Here is a 20,557-nt window from a genome sequence, read left to right on the forward strand (position 1 = left end):
TAACCTATCTGTGGTTGCCATAACTTGCATGCCAGTGGCTGAACTATGCAGAGTCCACATGACTAAAAGCTGTAGAAAACATCTTGGGGTTTTTGCTGCCGCTGTTACGTAATATTGAAAGGTTTATAGTCTGTGTAGTTGGAATCAAGCTGGCATACCACTGTCTATATAAAAAATGTATTAGCTGGCTTTAGAAACCACATCTTTGTCTTAATCTTTGAGGAAACTCATTTGTTAGAGGCAAATACTTTTCTGCTGCCTTGGGCTGAGCTACTGTAAGTGTCTGATCAAAGAAATTCAACTAACTTCTGCTATCTCTTACTTAACAGTGTACCATTTCATTGATGGCTGTATTTTTATGCTTAATCTGGTAAAGACCATTCTAAACTGACTACCAGACTTCTAGAATGGGCATAAGTTGCCTGTAACCATTCTTTTCTTCTAGATAATCCTGCTGCCTGGGCAGTGCTAATGGCAGCTTGTCATGCTGAAAACACTGTTGTCTGTCTAAACAACACTCAACCGAAGCGAACAGATCTAGAGATGACACTTGTATCTACAATTTCAGCCAAAAGTAAGATATAAAAAATTCAATTAAAAGAAAATGAAATAAAATGGAAATGTTCTAAGCTTGTAGTACTGTTATGAATTTCAGAAGCCTGCATATGAGAATTGCTTAGTAGTGATTTGAGCTGTAATTGTATTTTTTCTCATAAAAATCTACAGCCTAATGTAGAGGTAGGGTAAATTACTTAATTGTAGCTTGTGTCTCCATCCAGAGCCTCAGATGCATTTTTTAAGTAGCACTTCTTTATTCTGATACCTAAATGAGTATATCATTGTATTACAAAGGAGCGCTGTTGACAAGAAAAGGCTGAAGTGCTCCATGAGCTCCATGACTTCTCCTGTAGATTGCTAACCTTGATTGATAGGTGTGTGTCACATGATGTCTGTAGCATTTTGAAATGTGGAATTAAAATTCTTTTTTAATCAGTTATTCTCAAACTATTAACTCAAACATTGGATTACTTTTTCCATCTTCTTGTTTTTAATCATCTCTTAATGCTCCTACTAATGAAAAAAGCCATGTCAAACTGATACTCCAAAAAAGTTCTTACTTGCCAGGTCTGGAGCATGTGACATGGTATTTCACTATAGCATACGCAGTGATCTAGTAAAGTGTTTTATCTTCTTTTGCAGCTGGAGAAAATAACCTTCCTCATAATTACATCCAAACTCTTGAAAACTGGTCCCTTTGTCAAGCTATCACCAGTCTAGAGGAGAGTGGTAGAATCTCAGAAGCTGAAGCACTTTGTACCAAGGTATGACAACAGTATATGGGCAGAATTCCATGGAAATTTTGTGTACATTTTACAAACAGGCAATCTGTAATGTAGCAACTGTTTTTTCTGTCAGAGCTACAACTTGCAGTAGTTGATGACATAACACACTACCACCACTACCAAAATACTGAGTCTGTCTGCAACACTATAACTTTTTGAAAGCAAGCGGTGTAATACATGACAAAACTTGTTCTTCCTTTTTTGCTTTTTTTATATTAACCTAGTGTTAAGCAAAGCATTACAGAAATTTGAGGCAAGAAATCCTGGTTGGGGACTTTCAGGGGTCTTAACCATCTTCTGTGGTTCTGTGGGTTTGTGGTTAAGTTGCATTGGTACCTATTTCAGATCCACAAGTAGATGCCACAGGTTTAATCATTAAAAGGAAATGTCTTGATGCAACACATTTGGGAAACCAGACTGTAGTGTTAACATGCTTAAAGTGTGTGTGTCTGGTTGTCTTCATAAACAAAAGGCTAAGCAAAATATAAGCAAAACAGCAGTTGAACTCAGCAGCACACGTCCTCGACTTTCAAGTAGGAAATTGGCTAATCCTAGGCAGATGTTCTTCTTGCCTAAGGCATTTGTATATTAGTGTTGAAATTAATTAAATTCTAAAAATGAGATTCAGCAAACATGCTAGTTTTTTAGGGGAAGGTACTTTCCTGCCTCTTGATTTGCCTGGGGAGGGGATGTTTTCCTTTTCTGGACAGTATGTCTAATGACCTGTCTTACATTAGAAAGTATTGGAGACTTCTACAAATACAAAATGATATCTGGGGCAGGGAGGGATTATGGTGTTATTGTTTTTTTTTTTTTCATTGGTTACATAGTCTGGATAAAGGAGTCAGTTTCTGCAATTTGTGCGGAAACCAGAATAAGAGTGTCTGTTACAACTAACTCTCACTGAGAGTTATGGAACTTACGATTCCCAGTTGTTGTAACTGGCAGTGATGGGTCAGACCCTGCACTCCTTGAATTCTACACTTGCTAACAGGAAAAATTACTGCAAATGCTAACAGGTTCTACTCTCTTTCATTTCATTCTCTGCATATATCTGCATTTTTCAAAGACACAGCTTATTAAGGACTTGCTGGTTTTTTTTAACAATTTTGTTTTTCTTAAACAGGGGTGAAATATGCAAATGCTGTTTCTTAGAACAGATCTGGTTTAAGTTAGGATTTTGGGATATATCATGACTTAAACAGGTAGAAATAACACATAATGTGACTTGGAGAAAATTATTCCCCATGAGATGGATAAAGCAGCAGATGATTGGTTTTCTGTCATTCTTTAATGTGATTTTTTTTACAGGAAAGGTTTAGTTAAGTTCTATTTCAGTGAGAATTAAGTATGCTTGCTGAGGGAACTGAAACTGCTTGGATCATTCTTCAGATCACAGCTGTAGCTTTTAGGGTGTGGTAGGGGTTTTTTGTTTGTTTGTTTTGGTTTTTTTGGCCTCAAACATGTAAAAAAAAAAAAAATGACAACCAGTGGACTGCCATTTATCTGTCTTTCAGAAACCTCTAGTGGTAGGACAGGTGCAAAATTTGGGGTAGATGAGAGAGAAAGAAAAATATTACCTATTCCCATGTATCAGTTTCTGAAATACTTGTTTGCACAGAGCAGGGAGAGATGCCATCTTGCAAGCATTCTGAGAATGTTTGCAATGCTATTTTCTATAGAGATCCAATGGGGAAAAACAATATATATCTTCTGATTATTAGTAAATGATAATTTTGATATAATTTGGTTCCAGGGTTTAAAGAACTGCCCTGAGCACCCAGCTCTGTTTTTGCTTTTGAGACAAATTCAGTGTAAGCAGCTGTTGCTGTCTCACAAGGAGCTTCCGGATACCATCCTGAAGGAGCTTCACAAAACAGTCATGACCAGTTCATCTTCCATTGCAGCCTGGCAAGTAAGTGTGTATTCTCTCTCTAATTTTGGTATATCAGCTGTTCGTTAGAGTGAGCTCTGAGAAGAAAATATCTGCTATATGAGAATTTTTCACTGGTTGCCTTCATTTGTCCACTGACAGCAAATGACAGAAATCAGCTAATTTTCAGTTCTTTATAAAACTGTAATGTTATGTTAATTTTCTTTTAATTTATGAAATAATGATAATTGTTTGTAAAATCTAGGAGATGTGGAGGTAAAAATAACAACTGGAGATTAAAACCTGACACCTGCATCTTTAGGGTTATATGACTTGGCAATGTGAGTCAAAACAGTAAAATACTTATATAATCTCTGTATCCCATAGGAAAAGGTGGAGGTAAGCTGTGTACTGTTCCTTATTCAGGATATGAAATCCTGAATAAATCACTTCTGTGTTTCATTATTTTCTGACATCAAGTGTCACCATTCTTTTGTCAGCTGAGACTGGGGAAAAGAGGAATCCTTCTCAGAAGTAGTGTTCACACCCTCCCTTTCATGGAATCACAGAGGATCATTTTTTAGTTAAAATGAAGAGGCTGTAATTTGGCTCATATGGTTCATATGGTGAGACAATCTGAGGAACTGTCTCATGCATGCCAATACACATTTCTGGTGATGCAGTGTGTGTGTATATATATATATGATTTTTATTTTTTAACTGTTGCTTTTGGTTACAGTTACTGGCTTCCTTTACAAATGTTAGTGTGTTTAGAAAAATTCCACAAAATTTAATTGTTCTTTATGTAATTGTAGGAAATATGATTCTCTCCCTGCCTGTTGAACACATAAATCTCTCTTTCCAGCAACTTTCTCTTAAAGGTGATTTCAATCCTAAAAGATGAGAAAAAGACTGCTATAAATATCAATAGTTATGTCCATTGTTAGAAGGCTGCAGGTCATCTCCTCTTTTGGAACATAGACATAATATTTGTGGAATGGTGCTTTTTTTGGGTATGTCTTTCATGGAATCATAAGATTTCATTTTTCACTGCAGAACTCATTCAGATTGTTGATTTGTAAAACACAGGGATATTTGAGCCATGATTCCATCCTCAATTTAATAATAATAGTGAAAATGGAATTAAATCTTAAATGTTCTTCACGCATCTGTTGCGTAGCCAAGTGTCATCTTGCTTACAGACAGGGAAAGGGAATGAACTAAAAGAATGTGGGTTTTATTCTGTTTTGGTTCAGGCCATAGATAAGATGCCTCTGGGTAAGATCTTTGCAATCTTCAGTTCGAGAAGATACTTCTCAGGGCTTTGTTAATGATCCGAAAAAGCTTCTTGGCTGCTACAGCTGTTCCTAATGGATAGCTCTTTGATTTAGGAGCACTGCTGAACGAGCGCTCTGCTGACTGCTCTGCTTTTTTGTGCTGTGGCTCACCAGAGAGACAATAAAATTGTGCACCTGTGTGGATGTCCTATTGTACAAAGCAGTCTTGCAGCTTGATGTCAAGATGCATGGTCTCATTGGTACTAAAAGGGACATTCTGGAAAGTCTATTCACAAATGGCTTCAATGCATCAGAAAAGCTCAAGAATCTTGTCTCTTCTTACACTAGGCAGCTGTTAGCTAGCAAAAGTCTTCTTTTAAAAGGGAATTACCTTGCTTTTAAAAAAAAAGTTGCTTTGGTTGTTTGGTCACCCAGCAAATAATACTTTTAAATGTGGCTTAGGCATTTTGGTGCTTATCATGCAAATGTCAGGAATTTGCAAACGTGTGGCTGTATCTCCTTTAAGAAATGTGATATGGCTACACAATTTAAGAGGGAGAAGTTAGAATCCTTTTCCTTCAATTTGTGGACAAATCCAGAGCTGATGGAGCAGGTAGCAGGAGCAAGAAACTCTCTGCAGGACCTGTGATCTACTTTTTGTCCCACATAGCTCCTCCACGTGATTGTGGTGTGTAGTGAAAATGTGTAGCCCAAGATGTCTACTCCTTGTCTGAGCTGAGACTCACATTGGAAGATCTTTTTGTGTTCCTGAAATAGCTCACTTGGATTGGAAAAAAACTTTCTTCCAGAGGAAAATTCTTTTCCGCTCTACAGAACTTTTAGGAGCAAGTGAGGCGCCACCTAATGCTCTTCTGCCTGGAGAATGACTTTCGCAGTGCCAGTTGTAGTATTTATTCACTTATGAGCAATCTCCAGATTAAGACAGCTGTCAGATAGTTGGATGGGTGTCAACTAAACTCTGAAATATGTTGATGTGGTGAGGTGTACTGCTGGCTCTGCAATCAGGAGATTACGTTTTCCTTCAGGATACTGCATTATGTTGTTGGAGCGGGGGTGGGGTGGGCAACAATGTTTTAGCCAATAACTAAACCATGGAACTCTTACGAATTGAACTAAATTGTATCATCTAAAGAGATGTGTGTTTTGTTGGTTCCATAACTGATTTTCTTGGCTATTTTCAGTGGTTGGCAAAAGTGTATCAGTCTCAAGGAATGATCGTTGGAGCAGAGATGTGTTACAGAAAGAGTCTGCAGTTGGCCTCACAGCAGGGTAGCTGGAGCGGGAAGTTATCCAGTCTGCTCAGGCTGGCTATGCTTGCACTGGAAGTCTGCATGGTAAGATAATCAAAATTATATAACTGCATGATGTAACAGGAGCCCATGTAGCACTGGGCTTCTGCAGTCTTTTGCTGAAATTCCTGCTTAAATGGCTTTGCATATTATGAATGACAACTTGACTAGTGAATAAAATAGGACTTCAAGGGGCTATTTTTAGAACATTCTCTCATAAGTGGTTGCTGTGAAATAATCATGTAGAGTCACGGTGTACATAAAATGGGTAACTTGTTTGATAAGGATTGTTCCTCTAATTGATTCAATTTGATCATCAAAATTGCGATGTCCTTCAAGTCTCTGTCTCCTTGTTCAGATTACTGTCTTTAATAAATGTTTTTCCTATACTGAAGTTTCCAGACAGCAGCCAGGTTTCAAGTAACTTCGTACTGTATGGTCACTTCTAGATCTGCTGCCTTGCTTTGAAGTATAAAGATAATGTAAGGGAAGCATACGCTGTGATGTAAAGAAAATCATCTTACTTTTACATTGCACTGAGGAGCCAGGTGAACATAACTCAAATTCTTGGAAAGCATCTGTTCTCTTTAGGCACTGTTACTCTAGAATTTTGAAGTGCTCTTGTGGGCTTCCTTAAAGATGATAAAAAAGGTAGATATTGGTTAATCCTGGCCTACACCTTGTCATGTATTTTAAGAGGTTACCAAGCCAGCAGGCACATCCAAATTCACGCAAAGGAACTCCGTACATCAGGAGTGTTAATATAAGAAAAGACAGTCAGTTTTACTGAGGTTAAAGCTGCAAAACTGTTGTTTCTGGTGGGGGGAAAAAGAAACCTCCTCAGTGTAGACAAATTCACAACCTGTGTGCTTCAAATGGCAGAATTCATCAAGTAATTTTGATTTCATCAAAATCAATCCTTCATCAAGGATTATTTCCTCCCGTGATTCTTCTGTCCTTTTTCCAGTAGTCTGCATCAAATTTCTTAAATATCTTCAGTATCTGCACGGGTCTCAAGGTACTCTTTAACTGGATTAATACTATTTCTTCAGAAGATGGCCTAAATTGCATGAGGCTATTTGACTTTGTTTTAAAAATAGGATAAATGTGATTATCTTCTTTCTGCTTTTGCATGAACAAAACAGTTTATACATGGATTTCTGTTAGGCCTCTTATTAGCTCCAGCTTAATGAATTAATGTGCAAAAGGCTGGTCAGAAACTTGGCACCCCTTGAAGCACAACATTATGTCTGCTGTCCAGACAGTAGCAAGGTTATGTTCTAACTTGTCACTCCAAAAGTAATGCTTCCCACTTATTTTCATGGAAACTACGACAGCTGCAAAGAGCACAACAGCACTCTTTGATAGAGCAAATTCTCAGCTACGAAACACTCTTTATTTTAACATAGTCATCACCATTAGCTATGTGTTTTTGCCAGTAATGAACAAGAACCAGCATGATGCACTCATAAAAAATCTCCACCAGAGGAGGTGAGATGTTACCGCCACTGCTGAAGTGTACCACCCCCCACCTCACTCACTGAAGTGACAATGAACTGTGATGGAATATTGGCAGGAAGGCTCAGCCTCTACTACTGCTGTACCACCAGCATCCACCTCTGACATCATGGGCCATCATAATAAAATAGCAGGCATTATTCTCAGAGCAACCCTATAATAATAATTTTGTTGCCTCTAATAGTAAGCAAAGAAACAAATAACTTGCTCAATAATTGCTTTGTTAATTAATTACCGTCTTGGAGCTGATTATTACTGCTAGTAAAATGTATTGTTATATTCTCCATTCTCTTCTGTGAATGAATTCTATGTTCTAACATACTCATGTAATGGGATAAAAGTATACAAAACAAAGGTTTCTGACAGACAGGCATTACTAAAACATGTTTGGAAATGATGAAAAGATTCTTCACGTAAGTGAGCAAGTGGAATGCTGGCAAGGCTCATCCAAGAAGTCTTAATGTAATTTTTCCAGGCTCTTCTAAACAATGACTTTAAAGACATTGCATACTAACTTGACAGGTATTTTATGTAACTCTGAACAACTTGAATTAAACCCTCACTACAGAGAGTTGCAAACAAATACTGATTTGCACTGCACACTACAATTAAACTCTTTCTCTTTTTTTCTTTTGTTTTCATAGGCTAATGTCTCAAATGAGCACTGGCCATCCTTGGTTCAGGAGGCAACAACTGAAGCTTTGAAACTCTATTCCTGTCCCTTGGCAGTTCTCCTGCAAGCACTTCTACAGTATATTCGCAAAATGGGAGCAAGGTATGCAATCTGCAAAGCATAAATGGAACACATTGTCTAAAAGTATTTACTCATCAGAATTAAATATGTCCAAGTGGCCATGATGGTTGTATCTAACTCCTAGATCGAAAAGAAAACTGAAAACAAGAATTCTTGAAATAGCATGACAGTTAAAAGGGAGAGCAGAGAGAAGGGGTTACTTACTCTTCTAAAAAAAAATAAAATATTGTAATAACCTGCATACTGTAAGTACTGGAAGGCTACTATGAGATCACCCTGGCCCCTGGAAAATCAGATGAGTTATAATGGGCAGAACTTGTGAAACAAGAGCCAAAGCTGTTTGCACCACTGAATGAATCCTTAAACTTATTTGCCCGTTTTGCTGTATTTCTAATAACATGGTGAATTTGGAAAAGGTCTCAGTTGGGTATAAGCTGGCAGTTTTAGAAAGTAGTTAGAATTAGATATTCTTAAACCTATTAGATAAATAGGTTTAAGGCCTTCTGTTACTCTATTCAGACTTCCCTTTTCTGCAGTCTCACATCTTAGTTCTGTGTTTTAGAGAAATTGCTCTGAGTTTTGGATTACATACGTTTGTATATAACATTCAGTTCTATTGGGATTGTTAAAACTCTTTGTATTAGCTGCTGCTTTCAGGAGCATCTGTCTTCTGAAAGATTTATTTTATATAGAAAATATCTGCTGTATTTGAGGTCTGAGGTTGTGCTGAGTTCACAGATACCAGATACAGTTTTTATCACAGGTGCAGTTTTTATCATGTTGTTTGTAGCAGTTATAAAATCTGCTATTTCAGTCTGTGTAGTTACCAGTTAAAGCAGTAATTTGAATGTGAAATGCTAGGTATAGCAATGATGGCAATATTCCTTAGCATTTCAACTGACAGGTAGTTTTCCAGATACAACTATGTAGGAAACAAGTAAACACACATCTCTGCTTCCTCACTGGTATTTCCATAAGGACATCCTTTTACATTACTTCTGGTTATTATGCCTTACAGTTGGATATTGGTGTGTTGCACCTAGTTAATGAAATTTTGCAGTTGATTTGGATTGTTTTGGTTATATTTGTAGGGAGACTCGACGAATGTTGGAGAGGGTGGTTTACCAACCAGGGAATCCAGAAACCATCGTGTCTGTGGCTCGCTGGTACCTCCTGCAACATCTATATGCCAAAGATGACTACGAATTAATAGATGTAAGACGATTCAGTCCATATAGAAATGCAATTGATTTTCATTTTATATCATGGCTGTAATTTCCAAGAGGGGCAGGGAGAGATTAGGGAAGTGATGGCTCTTCTGGGAGAACACAGTGTTTAAGGATTCCATGCTGACAAAACATGCCTTACTTTGTATCCAGCTTACTTGAAAGATTTCAGTTCCTCCAAGTGATACTAATACAAATCAAACTGTAAAATCTCTCTGTAATCCAAATCATAATTTTTGTACTTATGATTTTCACTGTATTTGTGATGATGCATTATTTTTTGTTGTTAGTAAATGGTGCATTATTTTATTTTCATAGCACTGTACAAGTTGATTTGGTCAAATTTGCAAATCATGAAGTTCTTTAATATGATGGAAGGTGATCCACGTTGGCTTGTAATTAGAATCACTTTGCTACTCAGATTCTGAATATGCAAATAGAAGGCTTGGAAAGTAAATGGAGACAGTTTAAATTTAAGTGGGGAAGGTGAAAGGAAACCTTGGCAGTTGTAAGGAGATACAGAATGCTTCTTTTTGACTAATATAGGTTTATACAGATGTATAATAAGGAGGCAAGTGTGCAGTGACAGGGAGATAGGTCTCACCTAGATCTGTTAGTGTCATTGCCAGCAGGGAGCTTATTTGTACTCAGCCTCAAGTAACAAATGATGCTGCTGTAGTGCATTGCAAGTGACTACAAGTTTAGCAGGTGACTAGAGTGTTTTGTCTAATAAAATGTATAATGTTTTAAGTGAGCTGGTGTGTCATGTTGAGTATTTCTTATTCTGGTCTTACTGGTTACTTAATCTTTTAGGAAAATTGGATAGTAGAAATTAATATGACTTAATCTGAATTAATATGAATTAGAGATTTCCAGTTAAATACTAACATTAAACTTAAGAAATTCTCAGTGCTTCTTTTCTTGATTTCTCTTCAGGTACTTGTAGAAAATGCCAAAGCTAATGGGGATATTAGAGCTCTGGATCTACACAAGAAATTATCAGCAAGTGCCTAGTATGGACTATCTGAAGTGGAACGTCTTCTGTTCATGCAATTTAATCGGGCCATCCTTCAGGAGTTCTGTGTGGTCTGGGCTTTTTTATTTGTCTTTGTCTGGTTTTATTTCTTGTTATGTCAGCAGCAACTTTTTTGAACAAAAGTAGGTTATTCTTTTGTTGACGTAAGTCCCATCATAAAATACACTTCACTTGAAAGAAAAAAAAGTGATTTTTTTTGTTTGCTTGTTTTCTTCTTTGAAACCTCAGTACTGTTTGCAGTAGAGATTTATGATCTTTCCCCAGTGGCCACTCACAAAGAAGTACAATGTTGACTGCATTGGCAGTGATGAAAGCTTGAAGATGTTTCAGTTTTTTCTTTCTTCCCTGGAACAGTCTTATTAGTTAATTGATAGCAAACTTTTCTTCCCTCCCAGATATTCTAAAACATGCAGAAATTTAAAATGTTTTGCATTAATTTTGCAACTGAGACCCAATTCACTTAGAATTTCATCTGTGGTGTCAGTTTATATGCTTTATGTTTTTTGTTAGCTAAGCTTAATTGCAGCAGTGTGTCACGTCCCACTTCCCCCACTGAGGAGGGGGGAGTGACCAACATTCACTGAGGGGCTGAATTGCTGTGGAGCGTGTAGGTGGGTCATAGTTTGGTTACTCTGGTTCCCTGTTCCCATGCAAAATTCCAGTTAAAATGTGCAGTCACACTTACCTGTGAAGTAAACATGTTTTCTGAATTGGTAATGGTTCCATTACACATGGAATGTGTAGGTTTAAGCCCTGGTGCCAGAGAATCCCAACAGTTGCATGTCTTGAATCAAAGGTTCACAATTCTGGGATATACCATATTTCTGTGGGATTCCATATGACTGTTCCATGGACAACTAATTGTCCATGAGCAGTTCATTAGTGGGGAATATCCTCTTGGGGCTGGGAATTTATTTTTTGTTCGTCTGTTATACTATCTGGATTGGACAAAAAATTCTTAAGGGACCAAACACTTTCATATCAAGAGAGGTCACAGTGAGGTTAGCCACCCCATTCATTAGTAACTTGAGTTCACCAACCCAGAGATGGAAGGACAATATATTCATGTTGTAGGGGTTCACCACCAGATAAAGAATCCAACAATGTACAAGATTACACAGGATCTCTAGTTCTTGGGGACAGCACTTCTACTTTAGTATCTTCTTACAAGGCACCTCTACATTGTGCCCCTAAAATGTCCACTTTTTCAGGTTGCATGGGAGGCATTTGTAGTTCACATACAGAGCTCTTGCTTCCAACACATAACATTCTGTGTCTTTCAAGGTTGTATCAATCAGAAAATATTAGGTTACTGAAGAGGGTGTGTACCAAGTTGTTCTGCTACACTCCTGAAATGGGAATGAGTAACCCCCCCCCCCACACACACACAAAGATGTTTTATTTGTGCATGCATTTTGAATACACTTCTGGTTTAATGTTGCTATCTTTTGATTTATAAAATTTGTGAGAAGTTTAACCAAATGATGGCAAACTTAAGGCCTGCAGCTGTTGGGATGTCCTCATTCTGTTTGATTCCAGGTTTGGATGAAACCAGTGATCAGTGTGCCCATGCCAGGTTGGATGGGCTTATTCACATTCCCAGTTTACTGAGATAAGATTATATTCTTACTCTGTGGATATATAAACCCCTCCTCCATGTGCCCATCATCTTCCTCATGGGGTTAATGCATACTGCACATGGTCTAGTAGTTGATATGTGTATGGTTTCAAGGAATCAGGCAGACTTCAAATTAGGGGAGTTGTTCTGTTGGGGTTAGCAATTAATGATAGCACTGGGGAAGGCTGTTGACAGACTAAGTTTCTATCATGTATTAACTCAAGGCAAGCACCCTTCTACAAACTCTCAGTCAATACAGACTGGATCCTCCTATCTCCAAGGTGTCCAGAATCCTACCCAATAGGCAGCTTGTTAAGTTAATGGCCATGGCTTCATTGGGTCATTGGCAGTTAGGAAAGCTCAGCAGCAAAACTCAGTTGTCACTCTCCACGCATACTCCGTGTCAGTTTCTTGAGCTAACCTGCTGTATTTTTCCAGGACTTTTGGACATTTTGGCTGCCGAGAATGGCACCATCTAGGCAACTTGCCTATCCTCACCCTGAACATTATGGATAGTCTCTATCTTAATCACTGGCTTTGTTCTTGGGGTAAAGTGTTTTTTGGCTACTTTCCAATTCCTTAGTTATGTACATGGTGCTTAGGCCCAGTTTCTTGGTCAGCTGTGCTGAGCTTGTAAATCACGGCTCACTATCCAGAACAGTGTCAAGGTCTGTCCAATCAGGAGTGCTTGTCCTTCATCCTCTAATTCAGACTATAACATTTTCTCTCAGTTTGATGTATTGGACAGAGCCGTGAGGAGTTGCTGAGTGATATTACATTTGGCAGTTGGCTGGTTCTGCAGGGTTTTCATTTGTTCCTGCAAGAGTTGAACCATTTTATCACTAGTTTCTTTAACCAGGTGCCTCCTCTTCTGTGCCATCACTAATGCTGCTCCCAGCACAGCACGCACAATGGCTTTTTCTTTCCATGGCCATGCTTTTTGTTCTTTTCTAAGTGTTGCAGTCCTATTTGTTTCAGCATTTGGATCATAGCAACTAACACAGGCCCATACCATCCCTGGTGGGATGGGGCATGCCTTATATTCCTTAAGCTTCTCAACAAGAGGGGAGCAGTCAGGCATTGGCATTTCCCAGGCAGCCATGGCTTGCCACAGCGAAAGCTATCTTGGCATATAGCTTAGAGGTCACTTCCCAGTGCTCCCTCAGCACAGTCACTTTGGGACCTGTCCCTTATGCAGTATATCGTTCTGACTGTGGGCTTCAGTGAATGTTCTCATCAAGAAAAACTTGTCATCATATGGGACAAGGTCGTATTCATGCTGTGTGTAACAGGCTCTATTTATGTCTTGGTGATTCTGCTGCTGACTGCTTAATTGGATGAATCATGACAGTGGTTCTTAATACATGATGTTATTTTGTCTTTATGTACATGAAAATAAAAAATAAATCAGTTATTCTAATCTATTAATGTTACCATTAATGATTTTCAAGCTGTTGACAGCAGAGTTGTGATACCTGTCCATTCCTGGTTTACAGTTTCTTAAAGCTCTTGCATATCCAGAAACATGATGGTTGGTATGTCATACTAGACACTTCCAAGGCATGCAGTACACTGCTGACATAGTAGGTCTGGACTGAAGGCACAGTTGGCTTTAGTACCACTTGCACTTGGCCTAAGGAAAGCAGAATGCTGAGCTCTGATGGAGGAAAACCGTGGGGCCTATCTGCTAGCACATCTTGGCTGCCAGCCATACAAAGTGATAGGTGGAAAGTAGGTGCAAGCCACAGGCTACCACTGCCATTTTAAACCATAATGCTAAACTCAGTAGGATGGATTTTCTGCTCTGTGGAGGTGAGTACTCTGAATGTCAAGAAGCCCTCCTCGTTTCCTATACATCTCAATACCTTACTTTAAAAAGACTTTTCCTGATAAATTTAGGTAGATGGTGGTTGCCTTTACAGCCTGCTGTCACATAGGCCTGAGCTATCAGTAACTGCATATATTAAAATGGAATGTTGCAGAAGCCAGACTCGTGACTCTCAAGACTAGCTGTAACTTTTTTTAGCTTGCTGCTATTAATAGCCTTGAAAAGTGTGTACAGCCCATAGTTGCTATCCTCGTGTGTGGCTTTGATATTTATGCCTCCTACTGTAGTGGTGGGAGAGCCGTCATAGCCAGTCTGGTGACAGCATGGTAAGTGGCTGCCAGCCCTTGTTTTTAGGGCATTAAAGAGAAGTTCTTCCACTTGAGTATTATCCTATGCTTTGTTCAGCATCAAACCCTTCTTACAGCTAGGAGAACAAAGGACCCCAGGCCAGAGAAACCAACTTTACTAACCACCAACAGTGAATATTCTGTGTATTTTCTTTTTAAAGTTCAATGTTTTCTCTCTTCAGAAGGCCTTGAAGTTAATAACTTTTACTGTGATCAATACTGAACTCCTTGAACAAGGTAATTACACAGCCCAAATCATACTGTGTGCCCTTAGAAAAAAATACATATATCTCTACCACCTACTCAGTGAAGAGTCTTCTGGGATCATCAGTTTAAGTTTTTGTAAAATCAAACAGTAAGAGGTAAAAATTTTGTTCTCCTCAGTAATGTACAGTCTATAAAAATCAGAACTCACTCATAAAAGCACTACTGAAAAAAAATGTGAATTCATGCAGATTGAGACAGCCCTATAATTTATGTTATTGTAGAGCTCAGCTTTGGAAATCAAATCAGTGCTGTACAAAGGCACTTGAGCATCACTGAGATGGAGGACTGAGACTTGGTTACAGATTCCACTGACTGGAAAGCTGCACATTTGGTTGCTACCAATGTAAAGGGGGAAAAAAAATGAAGCTCCAATTACATTTTTTTATATGACGTTGTCTTACACTGAAGGCAGAATTGAATGAGATTTAATGAATCTCAAGGTAGAACATCTGATTAGATCAGATACGAAGGATTTTATATGCTGCTTACATTTCCTTTCATATAAGCGTGAGAAAACAGCTTCCTTCTGAGAAGTTCATCTATTTGGGCCGTGTGCGTTTGTGACCATTCATTCCATTCTTCTGTATTTCTCTTGCCTTGGATTTCTGTTCAGCTCTCCAGCTTCCCTCAAGATGGTACCATGTAGCACTGCAATTACACTGATTTAGGTATTCTTGCCTGGCCTTAGACTTTAACAAAGCTACAAGTATTTACTTGTATTTACTGGAAAGTATTTACTGGAACAAGCCAGAGGAAGACAGGCGGTGGGGCTGCCAATGGAACAGCTCACCTACAGGGACAGGCTGAGGGAGCTGGGGCTGTTCAGCCTGGGGAAGAGAAGGCTGTGGGGAGACCAGAGATAATTCTTTCAGTATATAGAGAGGGGCTGTAAGAAAGGAGGAAAAAGATTATTAAGCAGGGCCTGTTGTGATAGAACAAGGGGAAATGGGTTCAAACTAAAAGAGGGGAAATTTAGATTGGATATAAGGAAGAAGTTTTTACAATAAGGGTGTGAAGCATTGGCACAGGCTGCCCAGGGAGGTGGTGGATGCTCTGCTGGCACTCACAGTCAGGTTGGATGGGGCTCAGAGCAGGAGAGTTGGACTCAATGGCCTTCAAAAGTCCGTTCCACATCAAATGGTTCTGCACTATCCTGCCCTGTCACTGCACTGACAGATTTTAAGACACCACCCACAGTCTACAGCGATGTCTGCAAAGAACAGAACAAGAATCACACCGAAGCATAAGTTCAGAACATCTCGAACTGCTGCACGTTACAGAGATTTATTTCAGTGTTACTGGTTACCTAATGCATGTAAAAAACTTGATAAATGCGGAGCCAACCTGAAAGCAGCCATCAAGCTTAAGAGGGCTTGGCAACAATCAAGATGCAGGAAGGTCGTGACTTTGGTTGCCGTTTGTTCTGTTTGTCTTTTCAAGGAGCCAGCAGTTTCTAGGACCTATTACTCACTGGAGAAACTCTAACATACCGAAGTTGCTCCCTGCAGTGGGAACGTGACTGATTGCTGAGTGGAGTTCCCTACTGGCTGCCTGAGTTTGGCTTCAGCAGTTGTGCTGGGCAGGTTCAGCTTCTTAGAGAAGCCATATGGAATCCATGGTTTTGAGAGACCTCTTTTTCTGTAGAACAAGAAGCAGATGAGACTTGAAACAGGAGGGTTATCTCAGTCTTTTGAATGCCATCTCTTGGAGATGGATGGTCTTAGGCCTTCTGAACACAGATGTTATACTCCAGAAATTCAGATCTCTTTTTCAATTTGTGACCACCTTATCTTGCCTCCCTGATAAAGAACTCACACTACCCATCATCAGTGTGAAGTCATACTGATGCTCCTTTGTCTCTGCTCCAGAATTTTTCCTTTATTTCCCTTATTTGATTGTTGTGTGTTGGCAGTTTCGTTTGTTTGTTTGTTTTGTTGTTGTTTGTTTGTTTGTTTGTTTGTTTGTTGGGGGGGGGGGAACAGTGGAAGGGGGTTGTTTAAGTACAACAAAACCCACAGTGCCAATCACAGTTTTGAGCGCTACATTGCTAATCAGCAACAACTTTATTCAGTAAGACAGAGGAGGTGAATAGTAAACCTTAATAATGCTTCTGCTAATAATTAACTTGCATTTTACCATGTGTACCCAACTTACAAGCTACTTTTAATGATTGAGTAACTCCTTATAACCAGTCCAAGTCGTTCCACTTTCCATAATGCTTTTACTACCGACGCATTGTGTGGAGCTGAAGGAATCTACTCAGCCTGATTTCAGTATTTACAGCAATCTCAAACCAAGATAGCTTACAGCAGAACTGAGCTAACTGTGCTTAAACACTGAGTGATAGGTTTCATGAAGTCCTTTAAGTAGTATGAATACTTCTGCATGAAATCTGCTTTCAAGATTCTAAATCAATCCTTATTTAAAGCTTTTCTTCGTGTACTTTTAATGGTGAACTTGAAAATGGCTGCAGGTGTAGCAGATCTGTTATTTTTGTGGCTGTCCAATATGACAAGTCACAAGAACATCCTACAGCGACAGGGGAAAACAGAGGTGAGCGTGTTTAATCCAGTGCTGCTTCTCATTGGAGAGAGCATCTGAGTGTGTTTATAAGGATTTGCTTTTGCAATTCAGTCTCATGGAAAGTCTCTTGCTTTGTACGTTTGTTTGTATTTCTCACTTCTCTTCTTCTCAAGCTTCAGCTTTGTGTTCTGTATTTGTTTGAGCAGCTCCAGAGACTCGTGAATGGATTGAAATCCTGGTAGAAAAATAGGAACAATTAATTAAACTGTGATTGCTTTTGGTACACTAAGAGATTCTTCTTTTTCTCCCCAAATATTTCTGACCCATGTGTAAATCAGAGCACATTAAACCCCATCTATTTATTTCATCTTTTTACTGAATACCATAAACATGCAATATCAGCTTACGTTGCCTTGCTGTAGGGGTCGCATCTTCCAACGCACTGGACAACATCAAGCACGATAGGAATAAGCTGTAATCAATATACCTGTAGGTTGAAGCTAAGAAAGTGTTGTCCAAGGGTGGTGTCAGATTTTAAAGTGCATTGTTCTTATATTGAGCGCTGAGTTTTATTTATTTGAGTTTGAATTAAGGACATCCTGTGTTCCCACCAACGTGCTTGGTGCAGTGCCTTGAGATCCAGCTGTGTGCATTTGGCCACACTGATGCAGGGCCTGTGCAGTTCCTCTATTTTTTTCTTTTTCCTTTTTAATGCTTATCATAACATGACAGTAGATGTCATTTTTCTTTCTGGAACATCTGCTTAATAGAGACTGATTTTATCATTGCTACGCACGAGATAGCATTCAACCAAATCAGTGCATATGTTGTTTAGAAGTTTAAATCCTGAGTGTGCCTGTGATTTCCAGGATGCTGATCTGTGCGAAAGCCCAGGGAGCTGATGAGACAGTTTGTAAATTGCTCCAATGCCCTTCATGCTGCTCTGTACCTCTTCAGTGGCCTTTTTCTCCCTGTTTTTGGGGGCTCAGTCTCTACCAGACTTCCATGGAAAGAGCAGTCACTGAACTTGAGTTTGAAGGCAAATATTGCCAAGGTTTTGTGTAAACAGATCTCTTCTGTTATTGATTTCCACAGGCAGGAATCTCAAGAGCCCCCACTGAAACACCGGAATCTTTTATTCTGAAATTTATTATCTCCAGCATTCTTCTGCTTACCGGACTGGACTTGATGGTCAGTCCATGCATGAAGGACTGACCATCGAGTTCAGTCCTTCGTGCCTCGAGCTCCTTCCTGTTTCAAGGCTGTTGCTAATTTAGAACTTGATGTGTTAACAGCTCTGGAGCACAGCTTGTGGGTTGCAAATAATGAAGGAATTGGAACTGAAGTAAGGAGCTGTGGTCCTAGATCGCAGGCAACTTTGAAGATGAGAACATATCAGATGTGAAGCACTCGTGCAGTGTTTTCAGCCATCTGTTCCCTTGGACCATTGGCTGAGTGATATTTTTATTATTATTATTTGTGCATTGACTTGTGTTTCCATTTTGTTTCCATTATCAGCTGCAAGTGGGGCAATAGGATACTTTATAGAGAGCAAAATCTTCCTTTTCAAAGGCTTGTGCTTTGTGCAAGGTGAATTGCTGCTGGTAGTTGAACATCCAGAATCGGCTCAGATTGGTAATGAGTCCATGACCTGGGAATTACGTTCAGCCTGACTGTACCCATAAGAAGCATCTACTGTGTGTTCAGCAATGTTATCTAAATGCTTCTGTACTCATCTATCCTATGGTCTGGGTAGGGTAGCTATTAAACAACCGGGTGCCTCTTTCTCAATCTCCTGTTTGTGGAGAATGGGGAGTAAAGGCTGTAAAAAATATAAAACAATCAAACATGATCAGCAGGACCTGAGGCAAAAGGCAAAAACTTTTACCTCTCAATTAAGGTTAGTGGCCTTGTGAGCAGAAGAAGGAAGCACTCAGAGAAATATGGAATGGATCGTGAAATCACCTTTTAGATCATCTTACTGTCAGACTCTTAGGTAGAGAAAGCAACCTATGTGTGAATATCCTGCTGGTGCTGGTAAGGATAGCTGGGCTAACCCAGATGCCTAAAAATGACACCTGTGAAACCAATGTGTGGGAGAGAAATCTTCTGAAGGTACTTGTCTCATTACTGGAAAATGTTTTCTGCAGCAGAATTTACTGTACAAATGTATTGACAAATACTTGCATGAAATTCTCACCTGATCTGTATTCATTTTGGATTTCCTCAAGCTCCTTCCAAATCTCTCTTTCTAACCTGGTGATTCTTGCATGCAGGTTTTTTTCATCACTCTTCATTTGGTTCAGCTGCCTTTTGTGTTTCTCTGGGTTATCTGATTGCTCTAGCTGTAGTGACAGAAGTAGAAGCTTCTCTTCTATTTTCTTTTCTGCTGCTTCCTTTAAACACATGGAAGAAGGTAATGGTAAGATGCTTTAAATATGGCCACCATTATAGTCCAGTCTGGCAACCCTGAAATTAATCAGTTTCACTTCCCAGTGCCAAGAATAAGAGTGCTGCAGAAATGCAGTAAAGTCTGGTACCCTGGAGGGAGTCCTCTCCTAAGGTCCTAGTTTGACCATCAACGTGGTCAAAATCCCTCACCTTCTGCAGCCCTGGTAGCTCAGAAAATTCAGGCAATGCTGGGCTCTGCCTCTCAGGGAAAATATTTGCAAACCTGGCAGAGTTTTTCGAACCTAAAATGAAAACGTATTCTGTGTTTACAAACATTACCATGCTGTACAGGTGGCTGGTGGAGTGAGTCAGCTCCAGGAATAACAAAACTGCTGCTTCGTACTCCCAACACAGTTCCAGCTTCAGCACGAAACACATCCACCAGCCCTCTTATCCATCTGGCCTCAGCCATGTCAAAAAGGTGTCCAACTGGACTTATAACAGATATAACTTATAACAGGAATTTTACACGATCTGGTAGTGATAGGACAGGGGGAATGGTTTAAAACCAAATGAATGGGAGATTTAGGTTAGATATTAGGAGGAAGTTCTTTACTCAGAGGGCAGTGAGGCCCTGGCACAGCTGCCCAGAGAAGCTGTGGTGCCCCATTCCTGGAGGCACTCAAGGCCAGGTTGGATGGAGCTCTGGGCAGCCTGACCTGGTGGGGGCAGCCCTGCCCACAGCACAGGGTTGGGGCTGGGGGGGCTTTGAGGTCCCTTCCAACTCAAACCATTCTGTGATCCTATGCTTTATTCTGAAAACAGCCAGCTGTGCTTCGAAGGCCCATGTCTGAGCAGAGTCAGTGTACTCCAGGTGGGTTTTGAAGCTCACCTCACACTGCTCCCGTCTCCAACAGAATGTTGAAGTTTACCTCAGCCCTCAGGGGCTGAGCTATGTTTTCCCTGAGAAGACACCCACCTGCTGTAGGGAACTGCTTTAGCATGGAGTAGGACTGGATGATCTCTGGAGGTCCCTTCCAGCCCATTCTGTGATTCTGTGACCACCAGTTGCCCTGTGCACAGATGTATGTGTATACACGAGAATGAAGGCACTCCTTGTAAATTCATCTGTCAGAAGGTGACTTAGAAATGTTTAAGTCCTGTTAAAGTTGCACTACTTGACACTGCAGCTCTCCCTGAGGAGAGCTTAACTACATATTTTGGTTTGTTTTCTCAAAAATAATCA

General features: G+C 39.7%; 2 protein-coding genes across 3 annotated transcripts in view; one reads left to right on the plus strand and one right to left on the minus strand.

Annotated features, from left to right (window-relative positions):
- Nucleotides 1–13,379, plus strand: part of TTC37 (tetratricopeptide repeat domain 37) — a 45,062-nt gene extending 31,683 nt beyond the window's left edge. For both annotated transcript variants that reach the window (XM_004949388.5, XM_424706.8), the window contains exons 36-42: nucleotides 446–574; nucleotides 1,201–1,322; nucleotides 3,100–3,258; nucleotides 5,696–5,848; nucleotides 7,966–8,096; nucleotides 9,167–9,290; nucleotides 10,238–13,379. In XM_004949388.5, coding sequence (XP_004949445.1) covers nucleotides 446–574; nucleotides 1,201–1,322; nucleotides 3,100–3,258; nucleotides 5,696–5,848; nucleotides 7,966–8,096; nucleotides 9,167–9,290; nucleotides 10,238–10,315 — 896 coding nt within the window. In that variant the 3' untranslated portion in view covers nucleotides 10,316–13,379. The remainder of the gene's footprint in view (nucleotides 1–445; nucleotides 575–1,200; nucleotides 1,323–3,099; nucleotides 3,259–5,695; nucleotides 5,849–7,965; nucleotides 8,097–9,166; nucleotides 9,291–10,237) is intronic.
- A 3,062-nt stretch (nucleotides 13,380–16,441) lies between these two features.
- Nucleotides 16,442–20,557, minus strand: part of FAM81B (family with sequence similarity 81 member B) — a 34,269-nt gene continuing 30,153 nt past the window's right edge. Inside the window, exons 7-8 of the mRNA XM_015280531.4 lie at nucleotides 19,121–19,316; nucleotides 16,442–17,155 (exon numbers count right to left, since the gene is read on the minus strand). Coding sequence (XP_015136017.3) covers nucleotides 17,034–17,155; nucleotides 19,121–19,316 — 318 coding nt within the window. The 3' untranslated portion in view covers nucleotides 16,442–17,033. The remainder of the gene's footprint in view (nucleotides 17,156–19,120; nucleotides 19,317–20,557) is intronic.

This window comes from Gallus gallus, chromosome Z (assembly GCF_016699485.2).
Source record: "Gallus gallus isolate bGalGal1 chromosome Z, bGalGal1.mat.broiler.GRCg7b, whole genome shotgun sequence".
Taxonomy (NCBI): domain Eukaryota; kingdom Metazoa; phylum Chordata; class Aves; order Galliformes; family Phasianidae; genus Gallus; species Gallus gallus.